This window comes from Rhamphochromis sp. 'chilingali', assembly GCF_963969265.1.
Source record: "Rhamphochromis sp. 'chilingali' genome assembly, chromosome: 22".
Lineage (NCBI taxonomy): Eukaryota > Metazoa > Chordata > Actinopteri > Cichliformes > Cichlidae > Rhamphochromis > Rhamphochromis sp. 'chilingali'.
The window spans coordinates 30,316,945-30,338,427 of NC_137950.1; the positions used below are offsets into that span (position 1 = coordinate 30,316,945).

The 21,483-nt window shown below is 49.0% G+C and overlaps 4 protein-coding genes across 9 annotated transcripts; 3 read left to right on the plus strand and 1 right to left on the minus strand.

Annotated features, from left to right (window-relative positions):
• Positions 1 to 252: 252 nt before the first annotated feature.
• LOC308390269 (uncharacterized protein) lies at positions 253 to 3,817 on the plus strand. 2 transcript variants are annotated; one of them, XR_013970420.1, is made up of 4 exons: positions 253 to 1,930; positions 2,692 to 2,787; positions 2,946 to 2,999; positions 3,121 to 3,817. XR_013970420.1 is itself a non-coding variant. In XM_080872057.1 (4 exons), exons 1-4 carry the CDS (start codon positions 527 to 529, stop codon positions 3,148 to 3,150), a joined length of 243 nt encoding a protein of 80 aa, XP_080728183.1. In that variant the 5' UTR covers positions 293 to 526; the 3' UTR covers positions 3,151 to 3,817. The 2 variants fall into 2 exon arrangements, 1 of the variants encoding a protein (XP_080728183.1); XM_080872057.1 differs by having other exon boundaries at positions 293 to 589.
• A 1,382-nt stretch (positions 3,818 to 5,199) lies between these two features.
• On the minus strand, positions 5,200 to 12,131 carry rpp30 (ribonuclease P/MRP 30 subunit). The gene is made up of 11 exons (XM_080872049.1): positions 11,972 to 12,131; positions 9,887 to 9,945; positions 9,595 to 9,717; positions 9,237 to 9,308; positions 8,818 to 8,907; positions 8,617 to 8,733; positions 8,504 to 8,533; positions 8,393 to 8,430; positions 6,146 to 6,225; positions 5,993 to 6,067; positions 5,200 to 5,380 (listed from the first exon to the last, which is right to left on the minus strand). The coding sequence occupies exons 1-11, from the start codon at positions 12,051 to 12,053 to the stop codon at positions 5,343 to 5,345; spliced, it is 804 nt and encodes a 267-aa protein (XP_080728175.1). The 5' UTR covers positions 12,054 to 12,131; the 3' UTR covers positions 5,200 to 5,342.
• A 2,644-nt stretch (positions 12,132 to 14,775) lies between these two features.
• nudt13 (nudix (nucleoside diphosphate linked moiety X)-type motif 13) lies at positions 14,776 to 18,536 on the plus strand. 5 transcript variants are annotated; one of them, XM_080872043.1, is made up of 9 exons: positions 14,776 to 14,888; positions 16,328 to 16,437; positions 16,515 to 16,657; positions 16,741 to 16,848; positions 16,934 to 17,040; positions 17,186 to 17,311; positions 17,374 to 17,502; positions 17,634 to 17,788; positions 17,903 to 18,040. In XM_080872043.1, the coding sequence occupies exons 1-9, from the start codon at positions 14,799 to 14,801 to the stop codon at positions 17,904 to 17,906; spliced, it is 972 nt and encodes a 323-aa protein (XP_080728169.1). In that variant the 5' UTR covers positions 14,776 to 14,798; the 3' UTR covers positions 17,907 to 18,040. The 5 variants fall into 5 exon arrangements, with proteins under 5 accessions (XP_080728169.1, XP_080728168.1, XP_080728166.1 ...); XM_080872040.1 differs by having other exon boundaries at positions 14,777 to 14,888; positions 16,937 to 17,040; positions 17,374 to 17,485; positions 17,903 to 18,536; XM_080872039.1 differs by having other exon boundaries at positions 14,778 to 14,888; positions 17,374 to 17,485; positions 17,903 to 18,536.
• A 564-nt stretch (positions 18,537 to 19,100) lies between these two features.
• LOC308390246 (uncharacterized protein) lies at positions 19,101 to 21,479 on the plus strand. The gene is made up of 5 exons (XM_080872022.1): positions 19,101 to 19,419; positions 19,689 to 19,848; positions 19,926 to 19,984; positions 20,060 to 20,156; positions 20,229 to 21,479. Exons 1-5 carry the CDS (start codon positions 19,270 to 19,272, stop codon positions 21,251 to 21,253), a joined length of 1,491 nt encoding a protein of 496 aa, XP_080728148.1. The 5' UTR covers positions 19,101 to 19,269; the 3' UTR covers positions 21,254 to 21,479.
• The last annotated feature ends 4 nt before the right edge of the window (positions 21,480 to 21,483 follow it).

The window sequence follows — 21,483 nt, forward strand, 5'->3', positions numbered from 1 at the left end:
ACTGAAATGTGTAATTATTATAAAAACACAGTAAAAATATAACCTTTTCTTTTTAAAATTTCAAAATCAGATGACTTTTCTTCTTTTTAGGGTTCAAGAAAAAGAAGAATCATTATGTGTTCACACAACAGATTGTTATTTGGTAGCTCTCAGCACAGAAGAGACACCGCCTTTTACACACACGCGCGCACACACACACACACACAGATATTTGAACATATATATAAACATATTCAGATACACACACAAAAATAAGGCGGAAGCGAAACCGTCGGTGCTTTTATTGTGAAAAGCTGTTTCCGTGTCATACCGGAAGCGGTGGGCTTGATGCTGAGAGCTTCATGTTCCCGGTTAGCAGAAGGTCAGCCAACAGCAGCAGCAGCAGCAGATAGTTGTCGGTCAGGTAGCACGAAGTTAACGATCGATCGGTTAATCGGCTCCGTTTGTGCTCTTTGGGCGGGAAACCGGCAGCTTCCGGTCAGTGTCTACCAAACTAATGCTAACAGGCTAACTATTAGCTGCTAGCATGCAGTGCGCGCACCCCATGAAGAAGAGAAGTCTGGAGGCGGAGCCGCGCAACTCCAAAGCGGTAAGACACCTGAGGAGGAGGAGGAGCAGTTTATTAGGAGTAGCCGGGGTTATCAGAGTTTTTGGACAAAAACAGTAATAACTTTATTTAAACAGTTTACAGAGACACGAGCCAAACAAAAACCATAGAAGAAGAAACAGCGAAATAAGAGAACTACAAAATATAAAAACAAAGTGACATCAGTCCTGAGCCTCTTCAAGTACATCAAGTACATCTGCAGGAACATCTGCAGCTTCTCGGTTGCTTGGAGCTCTTATTTGAACCTTCAGATGTGGCTCTGTTCCTCTGATCTTCGTACCTCAGCCTTTCCTCCTCGTTCCCTTCATTAAGAACGGCTTCCTGATGGGCTAAAGGTCCAAATCATCTCCCGGGTCCTGTGTCGGGTCTTCAGAACCCGTTCCTCTGCTGTGGAGATTTTAGGCCTCACACTTCTTCTTCTGTCCAGCTTCCTAAGAAGTCGAAGCGCACCACGCTGAGATAAGCAGAGCTTTCAGCTGACAGCTCTCTGGGAGTCGCACTTTCTCCCTTATCTTTCCTGCTTGGCTTTCATGTCCTTTGTATAGTCTCGCTTATTCTCTAACCCTAAGAGAGTCTCCCAGACTTGTTCTCTAAAAACCTAAAGAAGAAATATGGATTTGATCAACTGGTCCCTTAATGGAATTGACACCCTTGGGAGAGCCCGATTGTCCGGCGGAGACGTTTGCTGCCGGATACTCGATGGTCGGTTGCGTCGTGTGTCTGACGACGCTCGATGGAGGACAATGAACGACATCTACCAATTCAGAACCACGATAACAGAGTTCTGGCTGATTGGAGCTGGTTCAGCTTATTGAAGAACAAGAAGCGGCTACAGCTGTTCAAAATCCCACCAGGCTGGCCGACATGACAGACGATGGGCAGGGCTGTGAGTAAGACTGTTTATTGAACGTAATATGGATGCGATCTTGGAGAAGAACGGGAATTGAGAGACCTGGTGACCAGTGACGGACATTAGACCAACTGTAAAATTGGAAGCAGTTTGTTTGCCCCAAAACAGCTGCCATCTCCATCATGAAGATGCTCAGGGCACAAGCTGACGGGAATAACAAAACTCTCCTTTAGATAATAAGACTGTTTGTTGTGACTCTCTCCCTCCTCATTCAAGGCCGCCCGTGTCGACCGAAGATTGCTGACTTTTGCTTAACCTTTCTCTCGGCTGAACACACGCATGCACACGCACACACACATGTGCATGTACACTGACACAGAGCTTCATGGATTCATTAAAGAAACGGGAACGCTGACGTGTTTCTGTGACGGGAAACAACGGGTCAGAGGGGACGTGAGACGCTGCATGTAGAGGTAACTCTGTATGTGAAGTTGGGGTTTTGAAAACATGTTTAGCACAATCTTGTGTCGGTACAACTGTTTGCTTGTGTTGGGAACATTTTGCTTTTTGCATAAAGTTGGCTGATGGCAGCACGTGAACATCTGCTTTGCAGGCTCGATGAGGAACAGCTGCAGACTCCAGCATGTCGGTCTGACACAGTCCTCGTTTATAAAGTGCGTTACAAACACCAGCATCACGGCCAACAGCTGGATGTTCCTGTTTGAGTGCAGCCAGCCAAACAGCCACTTCCTGTTTACAGTTTATCCTGGTTTAACATGGACTCACTGCTGCAGCACCACAGTGATCCCCTCACACTGCTGTTTACTTTCCTCAGGTATAACATAAACTAATGTGAGCCTGTGAGCCCGGCCAACCAACCGCGTGACGTCACACTCCGTGCTGACAGAAGATGGCGCTGAACATGTTTTTAACACTTGAAGCACTGATTTCTTAAAGCCAGCGTCACAGACAGAGTGACAGCTGTGGGAGTGTCTGAGAGCAGGTCCATGGGGTAAAGGAGGTGTGCAGCACTGAGGGCTGACGGAGGCCACTCAGTGACTTCTTCATGACCTCTGTGGTTGCGTGCTGTACTTCTGGATTACCAAAACGCAAGTTTAGAAGGAAAGTGACACACCTGCTTAGCCCCACCCCGTCAGTGAGGTCACAGTTTCAGGTGAGGTCCTCAGGTGTGCTGATGGTGCTGATGGTGCTGATGTTGGGGTTTTTTTTTCAGAAGCGTCTCTGTTTGGAGGCGGAGCTCCAGATGTCCGACTGTCCAATGGAGACGTCGCAGAGCAGTCCTGCGACCAATCAGCAGCCGGATCAACAGGTGAGCTCGTCGAGCTTCCTCTGACTAACACAAGATGTCATTAAGATGTGAGGGTCAGAGGTCAGCTTCAGATAAACGTGGTGGAAAGTCCTCACCGTGTTCAGCTGGAGGACAGGTGTACAGGTGCTGTTGCTATGGTGACTTGTGTGTGTATGCAGGTACGGCCCACACCTGTTCTGCTCTGCTGTCCGAGGTGTCTCAGAGGAGAACCGGTAAGACGCCGAACTCACGAAACATTTAAGCCCTGCCCCCTGTGGAAGCGAGGCTTACAGAGTCGTCTCTGTGGCTCCGTGATTGGCTGAGAGCCTCAACGGTGTCTTTCTGCCTTTTCAGGGTCACTTCAACCACATCATGGGCCTCTGAAGCTCCACCCATTCTCCCGCAACCAGCCGTCCAATCAAATTGATGCTTCAGGTGCTTCACTAAAATGGTGCTGCTGGAAGATGTCATCAAGGCCCACCCCACCTTCACATCGTTGTCAAGGAGACGGTTTAACGTTTCCATCCAGTGATGCATTCAGGACCAGCAGTACTCCTCAGACTTAAGTTCTGAAATCTCTGATGTCCTTGTGTCCCTGAACACACCACTGAGTGTGAGCGTTTACCTGAGCTTTAAGCCCACCCCCTCTCCTGTGTGATATGTGCAACAGTCCAATCAATGATCAATAACTGTGATTGACGTGGTGGTGCGTTCACTGTCTCTGTTTAAAGGGCTTTCACACGGTGAAGACTTGTGATGTGTTTACAGGAAAAATGCCAGTAGAATATTTTTTAAACTCCAGTATAGAACCGACTGAAAGGCTTAACGAGGTGTTAATGAGAGTTTACTGTAAGGGGAAGGAAAATCCACGTGGTTTTTCAAAATAAGAGTCTTCGTGTCTGTACATTTCTATTTTTCTGAGGCAGATTTGTATATTTTTTACTCTGAATTTGACTGAATGTAAAAGGAGCTCCCTATTTTTGATGACATCACTTCCGCTATCTGAGGCCAGCATTTGTACTGATTTCAGAATAAAAGCTTTGACTGTGAACAGCTTTGTCCCCCTTTTCTTTTGACTAAACCAGCAAACAAGCTGAAGCGAGGAGAACAGTGATGATGGCAGCTGGGGCGTTTCAGAGAGCACGGTGGCGCCTTTAATGGTCAACGACCTTTGACCTTCATCGTGCTGGAGAAGTGTTGATGCTCTAGATCTCAGCTGAACATCGTATGTTTAAAGAGCTCTGACTGTTTGTCAGCCTGGCTACAGAGCTGAAGAGAAACCTGGGGTTGTTCTTATTTTCTTCAATCAGTGATGAATAGTAAGATGTTCTGGCTTTGTGGAGGGCTTTCTTATAAAGCAGCAAACTATTTCTCCAGGCTAAATGATGATCCTCTAGATTTGTGACACGCCATTTCCTCTCCAGGTTACGAGTCATCTGCTTTAGGCTACGTGTTTGAGAATTATACCACGGAGTCAGGTACTTCTGATTAGAGACCTTAGTTTTCACAGGAGCTACAGTATCCAGAGTCGTACGTAGTGAGGAGGTGAAATTATTAACAAGATAATCGACCTCTGTTGGGGTAGCGTTCAGATAGCTGCTCTGCTCTGTGTTGGTACAGGGCATTGAAGATGATAACAGTGGGTGGATTATATTCTTAAACTTAGTTACAGCGCTTTCAGAAAGACATCTACTGTCATCTTTTCCTAAATGTCTTTACAGGGAAAAGACTTAAAGTTCATGAAACTACAGTTAGAAAAAGACTAAACATGTAAGGCTTGTTTGGAGGAAACGCAGGAGAAAGGGTCTTCCGTCTAACATGCAAACCTGGGTTTGGAAAGCGTTTTGGAACAAACCTCGTCCATAGTCTAAGGAGCTGGGACTGGACCCGTTTGTCCTTAATGCACAGCAGGGTTCGAACACCTCACACGAGCCATCAGCACGGTGGATGATGATCCGAGAGCAGTGTGAACTCCTCTGCCCACCAAAGCATTCTACATTCGGAGGCTGTCTGTCCCACAGCTGACGCTTGGACCAAACCGGGTCATCAACAGGACGATGACCCAAAAGAAAAGAACAGAGCTGCTGCTACGGTCCAGTCAGAGCTCAGAGAGCCGTGCATGAATGAACGCTGCAAACCTCGATGAGACGAAGCTGAGTGAACCACAGCAAACCATTAATGCTGATGATAATGGAGCTTCTACAAGCTGCTGAGTCACAGTTTGGTCCTCACAGAGCTGCACAGTCCAAATTTCCATATAATTGTAAATAAAAACCAGTTTCATCTGCATATAAATGGACTTTTTGTTTGAATTGTCGGGGAGCACAGAGGATGGAAGCAGAGGCCCTGCTGCACAGAGACAAATGTGAATTCTTCAAACTGTTTATTAAACTCAGAATTTGCTTTAAACTGTCAGCAGAAACAAAAAAAACATCAACAATTTGAAAAAAAAGGCAGGAGAAGAAACCGGAGTTGGCCCGCCCTCCTCCACCGTATGCCCCACCCTCCACCGCTATCGGCCACCCCCCTACACAACTGACAGTCCCCTCCTCCTCCGATGTCGGTCATTCTCGCGGTCACGATGGTTTGGCTCTCTTGGCTGCTGGAGTTTCACCTGTTCGGGTAGAAACACACCTGGTCAGTTACCTGTTTATCTTCAGCACTGATGACACAGCTTACAATCAGTACTCCGAAGCCCACTCGGTGGTACACAGGACCCCACTCTGGGTTCCGTTTATGTTGCTACACGCTGGAACATTCAAAAGTTGCCATCCAGAGAACACATCCTGGACATGTCCTCCTTTCTGACCAAAACGTCTGTTTCCAAGAGCGACCATCACAGGGCCGGGGTCATTTCCTCTGATGCTGTTATTGAGGTTGTGCAGACGTGGCCATTGATCACATGACGTTCGGCCGTCCGTCAGTGTTGGACTGAAGCTTCAGTCACACGGGCTTAGAGACGACCGTCTGTGAGGGAAATGAGTATTCCTGACCGTGAGTCCCGCTGCAGCCGGCTCAGGTCACTTCTTCAGGAAGAAATGTTTCAATAAACCCGAACATCCAGGTGACATTCAGGACGGACGTCCAGCACATGGACGTGTCTGATATCAGCCAGTTTCAAGAGGTGTGTTTGACTCGCTCATCATCACTTTATTCCACCGCAGCTCAATCGCCACAGAGCACAAACATCTGTAACATCTGTAAAGATAACCGGACTTAAACCTACCGTCTACTGAGCCCTGTGGCACCTCCTGCTGGCTCCTCGTGGTGTAGATGATTCCGCTGGCTGTCCTCCTGGTTTCTGACCACAAACAAACAAAGTGTTTCGTGAGAGGGTTCGTGCTCGCTCACAGGTGCAGGTGCAGCACCGGGTGCTCACCTGCATGCAGCAGAGCGGCTCTGCAGGTGGACGAGACGGCTTCTTTGGCGTCTCCGTCTGACAAACCGAACAGCAGAGCTCTGAGGAGGAGCATCAGGACCACAACACCACACGCAGTAACACACGCAGTAGTACTGCAGTAACACACGCAGTAACACACGCAGTAACACGCGCAGTAGTACTGCAGTAACACGCGCAGTAACACACGCAGTAACACACGCAGTAGTACTGCAGTAACACACGCAGTAACACACGCAGTAACACGCGCAGTAGTACTGCAGTAACACGCGCAGTAACACACGCAGTAACACACGCAGTAGTACTGCAGTAACACGCGCAGTAACACGCGCAGTAGTACTGCAGTAACACGCGCAGTAACACACGCAGTAACACACGCAGTAGTACTGCAGTAACACACGCAGTAACACGCGCAGTAACACGCGCAGTAGTACTGCAGTAACACGCGCAGTAACACACGCAGTAACACACGCAGTAGTACTGCAGTAACACGCGCAGTAACACACGCAGTAGTACTGCAGTAACACACGCAGTAACACGCGCAGTAACACGCGCAGTAGTACTGCAGTAACACGCGCAGTAACACACGCAGTAACACACGCAGTAGTACTGCAGTAACACACGCAGTAACACGCGCTGTAACACGCACTGTAACACGCGCTGTAACACGCGCAGTACTACTGCAGTAACACGCGCAGTACTACTGCAGTAACACATGCAGTAACACACGCAGTAGTACTGCAGTAACACACACGCAGTAGTACTGCAGTAACACGCGCAGTAACACGCGCTGTAACACGCGCAGTACTACTGCAGTAACACACGCAGTAACACACGCAGTAGTACTGCAGTAACACACACGCAGTAGTACTGCAGTAACACATGCAGTAACACACGCAGTAGTACTGCAGTAACACACGCAGTAGTACTGCAGTAACACACGCAGTAGTACTGCAGTAACACACACGCAGTAGTACTGCAGTAACACACGCAGTAGTACTGCAGTAACACACGCAGTAGTACTGCAGTAACACATGCAGTAACACGCGCAGTAACACGCGCTGTAACACACGCTGTAACACGCGCAGTACTACTGCAGTAACACGCGCAGTAGTACTGCAGTAACACACACGCAGTAGTACTGCAGTAACACACACGCAGTAGTACTGCAGTAACACACACGCAGTAGTACTGCAGTAACACACGCAATACTACTGCAGTAACACACGCAATACTACTGCAGTAACACACGCAGTAACACACGCAGTAGTACTGCAGTAACACACGCAGTAACACGCGCAGTAACACGCGCAGTAACACGCGCTGTAACACGCACTGTAACACGCGCTGTAACACGCGCAGTACTACTGCAGTAACACATGCAGTAACACACGCAGTAGTACTGCAGTAACACACACGCAGTAGTACTGCAGTAACACGCGCAGTAACACGCGCTGTAACACGCGCAGTACTACTGCAGTAACACGCGCAGTAACACATGCAGTAACACACGCAGTAGTACTGCAGTAACACACACGCAGTAGTACTGCAGTAACACATGCAGTAACACACGCAGTAGTACTGCAGTAACACACACGCAGTAGTACTGCAGTAACACATGCAGTAACACACGCAGTAGTACTGCAGTAACACACACGCAGTAGTACTGCAGTAACACACACGCAGTAGTACTGCAGTAACACACGCAGTAGTACTGCAGTAACACGCGCAGTAACACGCGCTGTAACACACGCTGTAACACGCGCAGTACTACTGCAGTAACACGCGCAGTAGTACTGCAGTAACACACGCAGTAGTACTGCAGTAACACACACGCAGTAGTACTGCAGTAACACACACGCAGTAGTACTGCAGTAACACACACGCAGTACTACTGCAGTAACACACGCAGTACTACTGCAGTAACACACGCAGTAACACACGCAGTAGTACTGCAGTACTACTGCAGTAACACACGCAGTAGTACTGCAGTAGTACTGCAGTAACACACGCAGTAGTACTGCAGTAACACACGCAGTACTACTGCAGTAACACACGCAGTACTACTGCAGTAACACACGCAGTAGTACTGCAGTACTACTGCAGTAACACACGCAGTAGTACTGCAGTACTACTGCAGTAACACACGCAGTACTACTGCAGTAACACACGCAGTAGTACTGCAGTAACACACGCAGTAACACACGCAGTAGTACTGATGAAGGATACAGGTTGGTGACATCATACGGTCCTCTGAGCTCGAGAGCCTGCAAACAAAAATAAGCGTACTGAGCACGGCCACCAATCAATCAGCGATCAATACAGTCACCGATCACAGACCTTCTGAGCTGCACTGGACAGAATCACACTCTGAGAAAAAACACAAACACAATTTAGTCACGTGAAAGGAAGTCAAGTCGTTGGTACAGGAAGCATTGGAGAAACAGCGCCACCTTTCCTTTGCAGCTCTCCATCAGACTGACGGCGTTGGCGATGGTGTAGCGCCTCATGGTGGAGTCTCTGATGGCTGCAGAGTACGACACCTCGAACACCACACCTCTGTCTATGGCCTACACACACACACACAAACACACACCTTAATAAACAGTCACGTGACGGTCGCAGTAATAATCTGGGTCACGATGCTCGGTCACCCCGTTGATCGGCGCTCTCTTGAAGAAGAAAGGAAGTTTCTCCGTCATCGGCACACAGATGATGTCGATGTCATAAACCATGCAGGCTGCCTGCACACACACACACGCACACACACACAATATACACACATCAGCACCATGATTGGATGCTCAGTTCCAAAACCTCTCATATGCATGTAATGTAACCCTGTGTGTGTGTGTGTGTGTGTGTGTGTGTGTGTGTGTGTGTGTGTGTGTGTGTGTGTGTGTGTGTGTGTGTGTGTGTGTGTGTTACCACACAGCAGTGTTATTTTTACGCAGTGTTCAGGTGCAGCACGAAAAGCCAGATTTATTTTAAAAGTGTGCAAATAAAGCTGATGAAGCAGAAAGTCCTGCAGTCAGTGAACACAGCACAGTGTTTGCGTGTCAGTGAAGCTCACGTGGAAAAGTTTCTCTGAGGTTGGCTGGACAGCGAGCAGGTCGAAGCGACGGTACTCCGGAGCGTTCGGCCTCTGAAAACACACACACACCAAACCATGAATCAGGTTGTCACCCTTCAGATTATCATCCTGTAACCATGGACACGGCTGATGTAATCTGGAATCTCTTTAATTCAACTTTAGCAGAAACCACGGTTGCCTCTAACCACTCGAGTAATCCTGTAATCCAGATATTTAAAATGTACTTTACAGCTGACACAGGCCCCGCCCCCCTCAGCACCCTGCCTTACAGATTGATTATGAAGACGTGATCGATGAGTTTACAGGTTTATGAAACGTCGGAGTTTACAGAACTCACAAAGTGACTCGCGTCTGACATCACCACCGTCAGCCTGTTCAGCACTCTGATTGGACGAGATCGACCCTGCACCACGGGCAGCTGATCGATCAGTTCGTTGATCGGAGTCGGGGTGGGGATCTCCTGCAGGAAGGAAGTGACACAAAATAAACATCTGAAGCTACGGATGCTTTTTGTTAAAAACTAGCCACAGATGTTTTATTTATTGATTGCTAATCAGACAGGTTCAACCTGAATATTAATTCCACGGTTTCTGTGCTGTTCCTGAACGCAGCGCAGCAGGTGCACTCACCTGTTTCTTCTTGGCTGTGGGCTCAAATACGTAGTTGAGGGCGATGGTGGAGAACCCGACTGCAGGAGGACAGAAACACATGTGTGAGGGCTGGAAGGTTTTCACCGTGCGATGCAACGCATCTGAGCAGGAGGCGGCTGATAATCACTGACAACTGCATAAATGTCACGGACACACTCACAGCAAGAGGAACCTCTAAAACGGCCCGTTTTTTGAATGGAGTCTGGTGTAAACGCTGCTCACAGATTACATCTGCACCTTGGCTTACTTGATGCTGAGTCAGATTTCTGCGTTAAATCTTTTTCATTTTGTTTCAACTAAACTCGTAAAACCGTTAAAAATTGCAGATTTTTGAATGGAGTCTGGTTTGGCTGTTGTTTGTTGTTTTGGGTGTAAAGCTGATCATTGAAACTTGACTGACAGGACGTTTCACTAATAATAAAGTGACCGTGAGAGGCTGAAGACATCAAACCCTCCTCAGTGACAGGTGGAGGGCATCAGAGAGGAGGTGAGACTGGTTCAGGTGTTACTGAGAGATGAGATCAGTGAGGATGAGGACATTTACAGGAGGAAGCAGGAGTGGAAACTCCAGCAGAACAGCATGAGAGAGCAGAGGAGGGTGAGGGCAGAGGTAAGGAGTGAATGTGTTGTTCACCAGATTTACACTGCAGGTAAAACTCCTCCCCCTACAGCCTTACCTGTAGTCAGCCTGCAGTCCACAGCCACACCCCTTCCCCACCTGTCACTTTCACTCACAACCAGGTTCAGAGACAAACGAGAAGACTCCACTCAGCCAGGTCTGCTGGACCAGCCGGCGAGCACCATCAGGCCGACCCTCCTGGGTGATCAGCTAACAGTGATGCAGGTGGATCCCCTGGTGTCCTGGATTGTTGTTACCTGTTGTTACAGGAAGACCACAATATGTGCGTCTTCCACAGTGTGTGTCTGACAAGGTGATCGGCACCACAGGGGACCGTTCTCTCCCCTCCACACCACAGACTTCAGCCACTGCACACAGACCTCCATCATCAGTAGGGTTTCTAATGACTCTGCGGTGGTTGGATGCATCGGTGAGGGTGATGAGTCAGAGTACCGGGCTGTGGTCGACTCCTTTGTGACGTCACACAGAATCATCTGCAGCTCAACGTGGCAAAGACCAAAGAACCGATTGTGGACTTTAGGAGGACCAGGAAACCTGTGACCCCTGTTTCAATCCAGCGTGAGGACGTTGTGGAGGACTAGAAATACCTCAGAGTGCACATAGATAATAAACTGGACTGGGTTAAAAACAGCACTGCCCTCTACAGGCAGGGCCAGAGTCGTCTCTGAGGTCCTTCAACATCTGCCAGACAACGCTCAGGATTTTCTACGAGTCTGTTGTGGTCAGTGCATCCTCTGTGCTGTTGCACACTGGGCCAGCAGGTTGAGGGTTGCAGAAGCCGACAGACTCAATAAACTGATCACAAGGCCAGTAATGTTGTGGGGAGGGTACTGGTCTCCCTCAGGGTGGTGTCTGAGAGGTGGATGTTGTACAAAATAAAGACAATACTGGACAATACCTCCCACCCACTCCATGACATGCTGGCCAATCACAGGAGCACGCTCAGTGAGAGACAGATTATCCATAACGCACCTGCATCTAACACACTGTGATAGTTACAGCCTCACTATCAGAGGAACGAAGTCCGCAGGACAAGAGTTGCTCGATGTTAACACTTATACATTTACTGTGTGTAACTGATTATGGAGCTGTTTGTTCTAAGCTGTATTATGTTACTTAGTTCAGTGTGTTACGGCTCTGACTCGGAACAACTGCGACCACATAATTAAAATCATCAGTCTCTCGGGAATAGAGGGTACAGACTTTAGTTTACATTTCTGCAAACCGCGGAGAAACCTTAAAATGACTGTTTTTTTTAATGGAGTCTGATGGAAAACTTCTTGCCTGCCCTTTTCCACCAGACTCCATTCAAAAAACAGTCATTTTTAAAAGCCGCTGGTCCCGGAGACAGGAGCGTTACGTTCCCGCGGCTGAGCAGCGGCAGGCCGGCGAACAGAGCGTTGTCTGCGGCCGCGGACACTCACGGTGAGCCGCCGTCTCCACGACGCTGCGCAGGTCGCTCCTGTCCGGGAGAAACGACACGTTCAGGTCCATAAACACAGCCATGATGCCTCCGTCCGCCGTTCCACCACGTGTGCGCAGCCGCAAAGACTGCTGTGAACAGCAGTCCTCACGTCACAGCCGGAAGTAGCATTAAAGTCTTTTTTTTTTTTAATTAAACTTTATTTATAAACAACAGTATAACATACAAGGCACCATCATTAATCCGATTATGTTACATCCTCGGTTGAGCATTATAGCAAAACAAACAAACAAACAAAACGAACAAAAAAAAACCCCAAAACAACAACAATAAGCACAAAGTTAAAAGAGTTAGCACAAAAAGAAAGAACAGTCATTGAAGGATTCGAACCAAAGGCAAAAACTAACGTGCAAAAAAAGGGCAGTCGAGATTATAAAATAGGGAGGTTTTTTGTTTTGTTTTTTAACATAGGTTAAACTCTTTAAATAAAACAACAAGTTTATGGGCTTTCTTGTTATTCACAAGTTTCAGCGATTTAGCCCAGAGTCTAAAGTCATTCAGCCATCTGTTTATACATGGTTTAGCTTTAAAGTATCTGCATTTGTGAATAAAAAATTTTCCCATTAACAAAATCGTCCTAATCAACAGGTCAAAATCTGCATTCTCAGCAAGTATTCCAAATTTTATTACTGTCACCGTCAAATGTGGTAACTGAATTCTCCTGGACTGTAGCCAGCTCCACATGTCAGTCCAGAAGGAGTGCACTGATTCACAGTTGAAAAACAAGTGATCCAGACTTTCAATATCATTTTCACAAAATGTGCAGGCGTTCACATCTAAATTAAATTTCCGTCTTAAGAATTCATTGGTTGGATAAACCTCATTAATGATTTTAAAGTGAACCTCTTTTGCTTTAGGAGAAAGAGGAAGTGAAATATATTTTTTTCTTATCGCCTTAACCTCCATGGTCTCAAATTCTTTAAGGATATAATTTCTTTTAACCGGATTAGGGCAAATTTCGTTTATCAAAATATTCCTGATCACTTTGTTTGTAAACCTGCTGTCACCAAATTCAACTCCAGCTATGCAGAGCTGCCTCAGTCCAGGAGAAATTTTAGAGTGCACAATATCTTCTTTTATCATTGATCTCAAAGGGACTGGGATGGCTTTCACTAGGGATTTATATCTCTTAACAGTACATCTTACATCAAATTTCTCACAAAACGTCTCATGTTTTAATAAGACCCCATTATCATCCATAAAATGAGCTACAGCCCAAATCCCTTTAGATCTCCATTCATCCACGTACACAGATTTCCTACACAAACGGATATACCTGTTGTTCCATATAGGGGTATTGTGAGGAGTAAAGTTATGTTTGTAGATTAATTTCCAGTAGAGAAGGACCTGCTGATGGAAAGCTGAGAGTTTAACAGGTAACGAACTGCAATCAAAGTCACAACATAACAAAAAGTCTATTCCACCCATTTTGCCAAAAATCACACTGGGAATAATGTTCCAAAAGGAATTTTTGTTCCTAATGAAAGATCTTAACCATTTCAATTTTAAGTAGCATTAAAGTAGTTTTTACCGCACTGATAGTGATGGGAATTCAAGATCTTTTTAGAGAACTGGGTCTTTCGGCTCCCAATGGGCTCTTTGGGTTGTTTTGTTGCTTTAATTAATTTATTATCATCAACAATATAAAAATATGCACAAAAGGAATTACTAATGTTAAAAAAACGTGGTTTTATTTATTTATGTTTATATATAAATATATAGGGTGGCCCCTGGAGACAAAGCAGAGGGAGAAAGAGAGCCAAGGACAACAACAAGAGACAACATCGTCACATTAGAAAGGTATAGTAATCATCCACAATTATTTTCAGTTGCAGATGATAAAGGATTCAGAAAGTTTATCCATGCAGTGAATCCTATGTATGCAATTCCAAGCAGGAAAACACTCTCCCAAAAAATAATCCCAGGCCTGTATGACAGAGAATGTGCATCTTCTTTTTGTTTTCATAGTTTAATTTATATTTAATTGTGTTCTGGTTTGCAGTGTTTTGTGTTGTTTCACTTTAAATTTGTTTCATCTCCAACTGAAAATAGTTGTGGATGATTACTATACCTTTCTAATGTGACCTTGTTGTCCCTGCCTCTCTCTCTCTCTCTCTCTCCCGCTCTGTTCCTGTGCTACTGCGAGTGTAACTACCGCCCCTCCCCCCTCTGCTCAGCGCAAAGCACAAGGCTCGCGTGCAGAGTGAAGCGGAAAAAAAGTGCGAGAGAGAGGCTGAGAGAGAGAGAAAAAAACCCACGGCTCGCGATAAGGAGCCAGTCGCGTCGGTCACTTCAAAGAGTCGGCTCTAAGAGCCGTTTCGCTCGCGACCGACACATCACTATTGTCTGAAGTGAAAATTGAATATGAAACCTTTATTTATTCAAACTGTGAAACACTGGAAATAAAGTTTAAACAGACAGTTACTGATGGATGTTCAGCCCTGTCAGAGCCACGCTTGTCCACAGTAACCACACTGGCCCCAGTACAATAATAACATTCAAATAATGACGCAGCAAACAGTGACATCATATCCCAATTATGTTCATTATATCACATTAATGTTTTCTATCGTCTAATTAATATAATATTATACTTTACACACAGTTTTATTTTTAAATACATTTACATTTTAGTTATATCATAACTGATCATAAGCGATGAATTACATGCATGAATCATAATATAATTATAATTCCTGTAAGTGCGGTGTTTTTCCTGCAGGGGGCGGTAGTTTGCTTGCTGTTATTGTCGTCAGCAACATGAAAATATGAGCAGAAGAAGAAGCTGTAGCGTCAGCAGCTCCACGGGAAAGAAAGAGACTCACACCAGACTCCGTTCAAAAAGTGGCAGATTTAAGGTCAGAGCTGCAGCTTTAATACAAGAACTGTGTGTGTAACTGCAGACGGTTACTGCAGGTTTCAAGGTGGAGGCTCCCACTGCTGTGGGTGGAGTTAAAGGGCAGATCACGTGGTGATTGGCTCCAGCAGAGTCCAGGCCGTGATCAGCAGCTTTTACAGCAGCTGGTTGGTTATTGGGTGAGTGGGTCTAACCTTTGATCTTGTTATTCTGAATAACACAGTACATTTGTTTCCAAGGCAACTGACATTAAAACAAAATGCTCCTCTCCTTCCTGCACTGCATGCTGGGAGTGTGAGTGAGTTTGTTTGGGCTGTATTTCAGAAGTTTACACCCTGTGGTTGTTCATTGGTTAAAGGTAAGATAAGTTTATTTCACTGGGTTGTGTAGAATGAGGAGTTTGAGTTAACAGTTCACTGTTGAGCTGGACACAGACCAGAACATGGCAGAGAACGAATTAACCCAGGAATTAAAATATACTCATGAGTCAAAGTGACGAGTGTCACTGTAACAGCAGTGATAAGGTCAGCAACATCACCTGTGGGCTTCATCATCGGACCATCGTGCAGCAGTAGCACCGCAGCGGTGCTCGCATTAACAGTTCAGTGTTCATGATGAGATTCTGTTAAGCTTTTAGTCTTTTTTGGAGCCAGTGGGTGTCGAGGAAAATCCCTTGAAGTCGTTAACTCAGTGGGAAATCAGGAAAACTTGAATGAGAATCTTTTGTCTCTATATCAGCTACAGGAGGGAACAGTGGACTCTGGGAAATTTGTTTTTCCAGGAAACTGTTTTTCCTGCTCCTCCACCACTGCAACAAAGCTTCGTTACTCGGTCCTCTGCAGTCCAAGTGGTGCGGTGCTTTTAGCAGCAGGTTCTCCGAGAGGCAGCTGGAGGTTCGTGTGCAAGCCTCCGCTGCAGAAACGTAGTGGCTCTGCAGTGGGGGGTGGTCCATGGGTCCACCCTGCTACATTAGTGGGGTGGATGTCCCAGCTACATCACTCCAGCAGCGGCGCTGAGAGTGCTCATATTCCCCTCCCAAATACAGCAGCACAGCAGCCTTTCCAGCTTTCTCATTGGTCAGGCAAAGATGGGATTCATGCTAACTAGGAGAAAGAAAACGAGGTCCACAGATGTTGACCTCCAGGGTCTGACTGCTTATGAAACGGCGGCACATCCACATGTTTCTGTGAAGACTGAACTCTGATGCTGTGCGTCTGTGAACACGTGCAGTAATATTTTCCCCTCTTTCTTTGTGTAACTGTTGACAAAGAGTTGTTTCAAAAGTCAAAGGTCAGAGGTCAAAGGTCTCCTCCTCTCTGAGGTCGTCAGTCACAGGTCCACACTGTCGGACTCTCTGGTGTCAGACCACAGACGCCGTACCTGAGCGTTTGTCCTTCAGAGAATCAGGTGTGGAGGTCATCTGCTGTCACCTGTCTGCAGGTAGGAGACCCCGCCCACATCAGAGCCATGCTGAGACCTCTGAGGCTCCTCCTCTCAGGCCTGAAAACGCAGCCGAGCCGCTGCTGCTCCAGCTTCGTGTCCAGGATGAGGTAACTCGTTATTTTGCTCGATTACTGATCGATCAGTCGGTCGATCGATGGGCTGATCAGCTGATCTGTCCTTTCAGGTATGTGAACAGGCTGAAGGAGGACGACGAGGCGTGCGCGGCGGCGCTGAAGGATGGCTCCATCTTCCTCTTCCACCGCTTGTCTCCTCTGCTGCGACGCCCCGACGCCAGAACCTTCAGCCCAGCAGCTTTCACCTGCTCAGGTACAGAACCGAGACCGAGCGAGCAGCGCTGAGGACCTGACAGTCCGGTGTGATTCCTGCTGAGACGCTTTTTCGTGTTCCAGATGTGCAGTTGGTCCTACAGAGGCTCGGTTCAGACGGGTCGCAGCTGAAGGAGGCAGTTCTGATTGGCTGTTCTGAGCAGAACCAGGCTCAGTTCTGTCTGGATGTCGGTGAGAACGATTGAAATCCAGATCCCTGCATTTTGAGCTCGCCAGCGCCATGTTCCTGACTCTGGAGGTTCTGGTCTCTGTTCAGGAGAACTGGACCAGGCGGCGGTGGAGGAAGCCTCTCAGGGGACCTTCATCGATCTGAGGAAGGCCTTCTTTCTGCTGCCCGCAGCTGAGGCGCCTCTAGTGTCCAAGGTGAGTGACTGCAGCTGACCTCTGATACCCACCTGTTCGGTTCTGGTACCAAATCAGGAACGTTTCAACACAGTCCCACCAAACCGATACTGATACCGCCCCAGTAGAAGAGTCACACAGTAGTCTGTGTGTCCTGACCCTGCAGGGTCAGGCGCTGCTGCGTTGGCATCAGACCAGCAGGTTCTGCGGCGCTTCGGGCCAGCCGACTCAACGAAACCGAGCAGGCAGCCAGAGGTTCTGCAGCAGCAGCTCCACCGTCTACTACCCGAAGGTAACGTCCTCGGTGCAGAACTGAACCAGAACCGAGCCGGGTCTGACTGTTTGTGTCTACAGATGTCTGCGGTGGCGGTCGCTCTGGTGTCTGATGGGAGTCGGTGTCTGCTGGGCCGCCAGCCATCCTTCCCACGTGGACTCTACAGCGCTCTGGCCGGCTTCTGTGACATGGGTCAGACTCACCCGTGTGTGTGTAGAACTCACCCGTGTGTGTGTGTTTGTGTGTGTGTAGAACTCACCTGTGTGTGTGTGTGTGTGTGTGTGTAGAACTCACCTGTGTGTGTGTGTGTGTGTGTGTGTGTGCGTGTGTGTGGTCCCAGGTGAGACTCTGGAGGAGGCGCTCTGCAGGGAGGTGGCGGAGGAGGTGGGTCTGGAGATCCAGAGCATCTCCTACAGCTCCTCGCAGCACTGGCCGTTCCCGCACAGCTCCTTCATGCTGGGCTGCCACGCCTTGGTTAGCCCCACCCACACTCAGGTGAGTTCACAGGTGATTATTGAGGTTGTGTAATCAGGACGAGGAGAAGCGAGCTCGGAGCTCCTCGTACTCAATGATGTAGTGTCATGTGACCTGCTCTCGTTTCATGTGCAGCTGAGCGTGGACAACTCAGAGCTGGAAGATGCTCGCTGGTTCACCATGGACGAAATCACCCGCGCCCTCCAGGTGAAAGCTCCGCCCAGGAGAGGCGACCCCCCCATCATCTGGCTTCCTCCGAAACACGCCCTCGCCAACCGCCTCATCAGGGAGTGGGTGGAGCAGCAGCGGCAGAGTGAGGGCGGAGAGTGATGGAGGCGGAGTTCCAGTCGGAGTCATCAGATCACACCTGAAACACGGATGTTTCACCTCCGCTCCTGAGATCTCACAGTTCAGAAGTCCATTCAGATTCTCTGATTTTAGCCTCCTTCACAGATCTAACCTGTGATCTTATTGAAAGAAACTTTTAATGTGAAAAACATTCAGTCAGTCACGACAGGAAGCAGCTCGTGGTCTCTGACCTGCTGATGTTTCCTCCAAACTGGTTTTAATTTTCAATAAAAATCCCAGAATGGAAAAAAGCTAGTGCTCGGTTTCTTTTGTCTGAGAAAGAATCAGCAAACACCAGCGTTCACTCATCAAACGTCCGATTTAACAAACGAGCTGGCCGAGGGGCATTCGAGGCCGCGGTGGCTCACCTGTCCAGGTTTACCTGAGGGCTCGCAGGACAGACATGAACTCGGGTGGAAGAGAAACATTTTCACTGCCCTGCTTCTGCTCAACTTTTATTTTGGTATTTCCTGTGAAACACTGGAGGGGCGTGATTGATCACTCTTCTTCTGTGGTATCTGTCCTCCGGGCTCACTCAGGATAAAGCAGTTTGTGATGACAGGTTTGCTCTGCTCGTCCTCAGAGTGTGAGGAAGCTCCCAGGATAAATGAGTCAGTCTGGTTTGTGAGATTCGTATCAGGACGATAAATAAATGAGACCGACCGCCCTGCGTGCAGCTTTGACCCAGAGTGGCAGCACTGCTGAGAGCTAAACATGGTCTTCTCTGTACACCAAAGATTTCTGTTTATCCATCATGTTTCTGATTGGATGGCTGTAAATGGAAATAGAGCAAAACGGTTTTTATTGAAAGTGTTTATTTGTTTGATTTTTAGATGAAAAAATAAATATTTAGCTACTCGTTGGAGGCACAAACCGTAACGTGTAACCTGATCCAGCCCAGAAACAGGCGGAACGACAGTCAGACATCCGTGAGCGCTGTCCGGATCACAGTTAGAAACGGAAGCTGCTTCCTGTTTGAACCGGAAGCCAGAGCAGCTCTTGGTGCAACCCCCCGTGTAGTTCGGGTCTGTGGGTCGGATCAGACTGGACTCTCGGTTCTTTCCTCCGGGCCCTCTGTCCTCTGAGTAACCGCTGAGAGCGGCCCGAGGTCCCGCTGATGGTCGGCAGGGCTCCGCGGCCTGTCAGCCCGCAGGATGAGCTTCTCCGCCGGCCTCCACACACAGCTGGCCGCCGTCATGGAGTCCCTCGTCCACGCTGCAGTGGCGGAGCTGAAGAAGCTGGTGGAGGCCGGAGAGGAGCCTACTGTGCTGGCCAGAGAGAGGACGGAGAGCCGCGAGAGGATGGTGAGGAGCGAGGACTGCCTGGTCGTTTGTTTTAATCAATTTTAAATCCTGCTTTTTATTTGTTCTTGTTTCTAATGTCTCTGTAAAGCACTTTGAATCACCTTGTTGTTGAATTGTGCTATACAAATAAACTTGCCTTGGTGTGGCGGTGTAACTGGTTGCCCAGTGTAGCTGGTGTGGTGGTGTGACTGGTGGCCCAGACTGTAGCTGGTGGTGGTTGTATAGTTTTGACCGTTGTCATGGTGACGGGGTGTGACCTCTGACCTCAGGTGCTGTTCGCCTCCATCATGGAGACTCTGGGGAACGAGGCTCTGGGGAAGATCCTCAACCTGCTGGATGAAGTCGGGCTGACGGCGGAGCCACCATCGGGCCGCGGCGCCCGGCGACTGCAGACGAGCGTACTCAACGTGCTCAGCAACGCCCATATAGGTAAGTATTGGCCCCGCCCAAAGACTCCACCCCCGAGCCTCAGTGACATCACCCTCACTGTGTTATGTTTGTGGCAGAGCTCGAGCACTCGTATGGACTCCGGCAGCAGGGCGGTGACTCAGCCACGCCCCCTAAGGTAAGCCTGCTGCTCTGGCTCACCTGTGCTGCGTTCACTGACCGTGACTGAGTGTATGTATATGTGTCCCTGCAGACCAGTTCGAAGGAGGAGGAGCAGGAGACGCCGCTGGTGCTGGCGGTCACCATTAAGGACGAGCACGGGAACATCAACCTGGGCGCAATCGCAGAGAGTGAGTGCTCGACCGCGGCAGGAAGTATGCCCGCATGTGTGATGGTCTGATCAGCTGTGCTTATTCTCTCAGGAGCCGAGGTGGAGGCGGCCCCACCGGACGAGTCGGAGCGGCTGTTGTCCCCATCGACGGTGACGAGCCCGGCGGGCTTCGTGCTGGAGAGCGTCACCTGGAAGTACTTCACATGCACGGCGTGCGGGAAGTCCTTCTCATCTCAGAGCAACCTCAATACGCACCTGCGCGTGCACACGGGAGAAAAGCCATTTTTGTGCAGCGTGTGCGGCCGCGCCTTCCGCCAGCGGCAGGGCATGCAGAGCCACATGCGCACGCACACGGGCGAGCGGCCCTTCGAGTGCCCCCAGTGCGGCAAACGCTTCTCCAAGCAGGGCCAACTGAAAGCGCACGCCGTCGTGCACACGGGCGAGAAGCCGCACGCCTGCGACCAGTGCGGCCGCCGCTTCAATCTGCCGCAGAACCTGCAGCGCCACAAGCGGACGCACGCAGGCGCCAAGATCTTCGTGTGCAAGGCATGCGGGAAGGGATTCACGCGCGCCGTCACGCTGCGCACGCACCAGCTGATCCATAGCGGCCAGAAGCCGTTCAGGTGTGAGCAGTGCCACAAAGCTTTCCGGCACGCCGTCAACCTCAGGAACCACCAGCGCACACACAGCGGCGCCCGCCCCTTCGCCTGCGACCTCTGCGGGAAAAGCTTCCGGCAGGCGGTGAACCTCAAGATCCACCGCCGCACGCACACGGGCGAGCGGCCCTTCTGCTGCCGCCAGTGCGGGAAGACGTTCAGCCAGCAGAGCAGCCTGATCTCGCACGGGCGCACGCACTCCGGCGAGAAGCCGTTTGCGTGCGGTGCCTGCGACAAGAAGTTCAACAACAGCAACAGCCTGAAGCTGCACACACGCGTGCACACGGGCGAGAAGCCGTATGCCTGCGACGTCTGCGGCAAGAGCTTCAGCCAGGGCAGCCACCTGCGCACGCACAAGCGCCACCTGCACGCCGGTGGGAAGCAGTACATCTGCGACCGCTGCGGCAAACGCTACGCCGACCAGCGCAACCTGAAGCTGCACAAGTGCGGCTACGCCTGAAGGGCCCGGAGGGCTTGAGTGTGCAGGGGGCGGGGCCTCTGATTTGGCAAACAGACTCTGTCCACCTGCTGCCTTAATGGGACGGAGCGCCGCTTCGGCTTACGCATGACGTCATCACTGAGGTCACTGTGAACACTGATAATACTCAGATGTGAACTTTAATTTGAAAAGGTTTTGATGACATGAAGTGACCTTTCAAAATAAAAGAAAACGTTTATTTTTGTTCTGAA

Bases quoted from the DNA above. Each gene is read 5' to 3' on its own strand.
- LOC308390269 (XM_080872057.1), top strand. From the start codon at position 527: ATGCAGTGCGCGCACCCCATGAAGAAGAGAAGTCTGGAGGCGGAGCCG. The intron at 2,788-2,945 runs GTGAGCTCGTCG...GTGTGTATGCAG, and splicing joins ATCAGCAGCCGGATCAACAG to GTACGGCCCACACCTGTTCT. The intron at 3,000-3,120 runs GTAAGACGCCGA...CTGCCTTTTCAG, and splicing joins GGTGTCTCAGAGGAGAACCG to GGTCACTTCAACCACATCAT.
- rpp30 (XM_080872049.1), bottom strand. From the start codon at position 12,053: ATGGCTGTGTTTATGGACCTGAACGTGTCGTTTCTCCCGGACAGGAGC. The intron at 9,718-9,886 runs GTGAGTGCACCT...TCCTTCCTGCAG, and splicing joins CCACAGCCAAGAAGAAACAG to GAGATCCCCACCCCGACTCC. The intron at 8,734-8,817 runs GTGACCGAGCAT...GTGTGTGTGTAG, and splicing joins AGAGAGCGCCGATCAACGGG to GCCATAGACAGAGGTGTGGT.
- nudt13 (XM_080872039.1), top strand. From the start codon at position 14,799: ATGAGCAGAAGAAGAAGCTGTAGCGTCAGCAGCTCCACGGGAAAGAAA. The intron at 16,438-16,514 runs GTAACTCGTTAT...CTGTCCTTTCAG, and splicing joins AGCTTCGTGTCCAGGATGAG to GTATGTGAACAGGCTGAAGG. The intron at 17,312-17,373 runs GTAACGTCCTCG...TTGTGTCTACAG, and splicing joins CCACCGTCTACTACCCGAAG to ATGTCTGCGGTGGCGGTCGC.
- LOC308390246 (XM_080872022.1), top strand. From the start codon at position 19,270: ATGAGCTTCTCCGCCGGCCTCCACACACAGCTGGCCGCCGTCATGGAG. The intron at 19,849-19,925 runs GTAAGTATTGGC...TGTTTGTGGCAG, and splicing joins GCTCAGCAACGCCCATATAG to AGCTCGAGCACTCGTATGGA. The intron at 19,985-20,059 runs GTAAGCCTGCTG...GTGTCCCTGCAG, and splicing joins ACTCAGCCACGCCCCCTAAG to ACCAGTTCGAAGGAGGAGGA.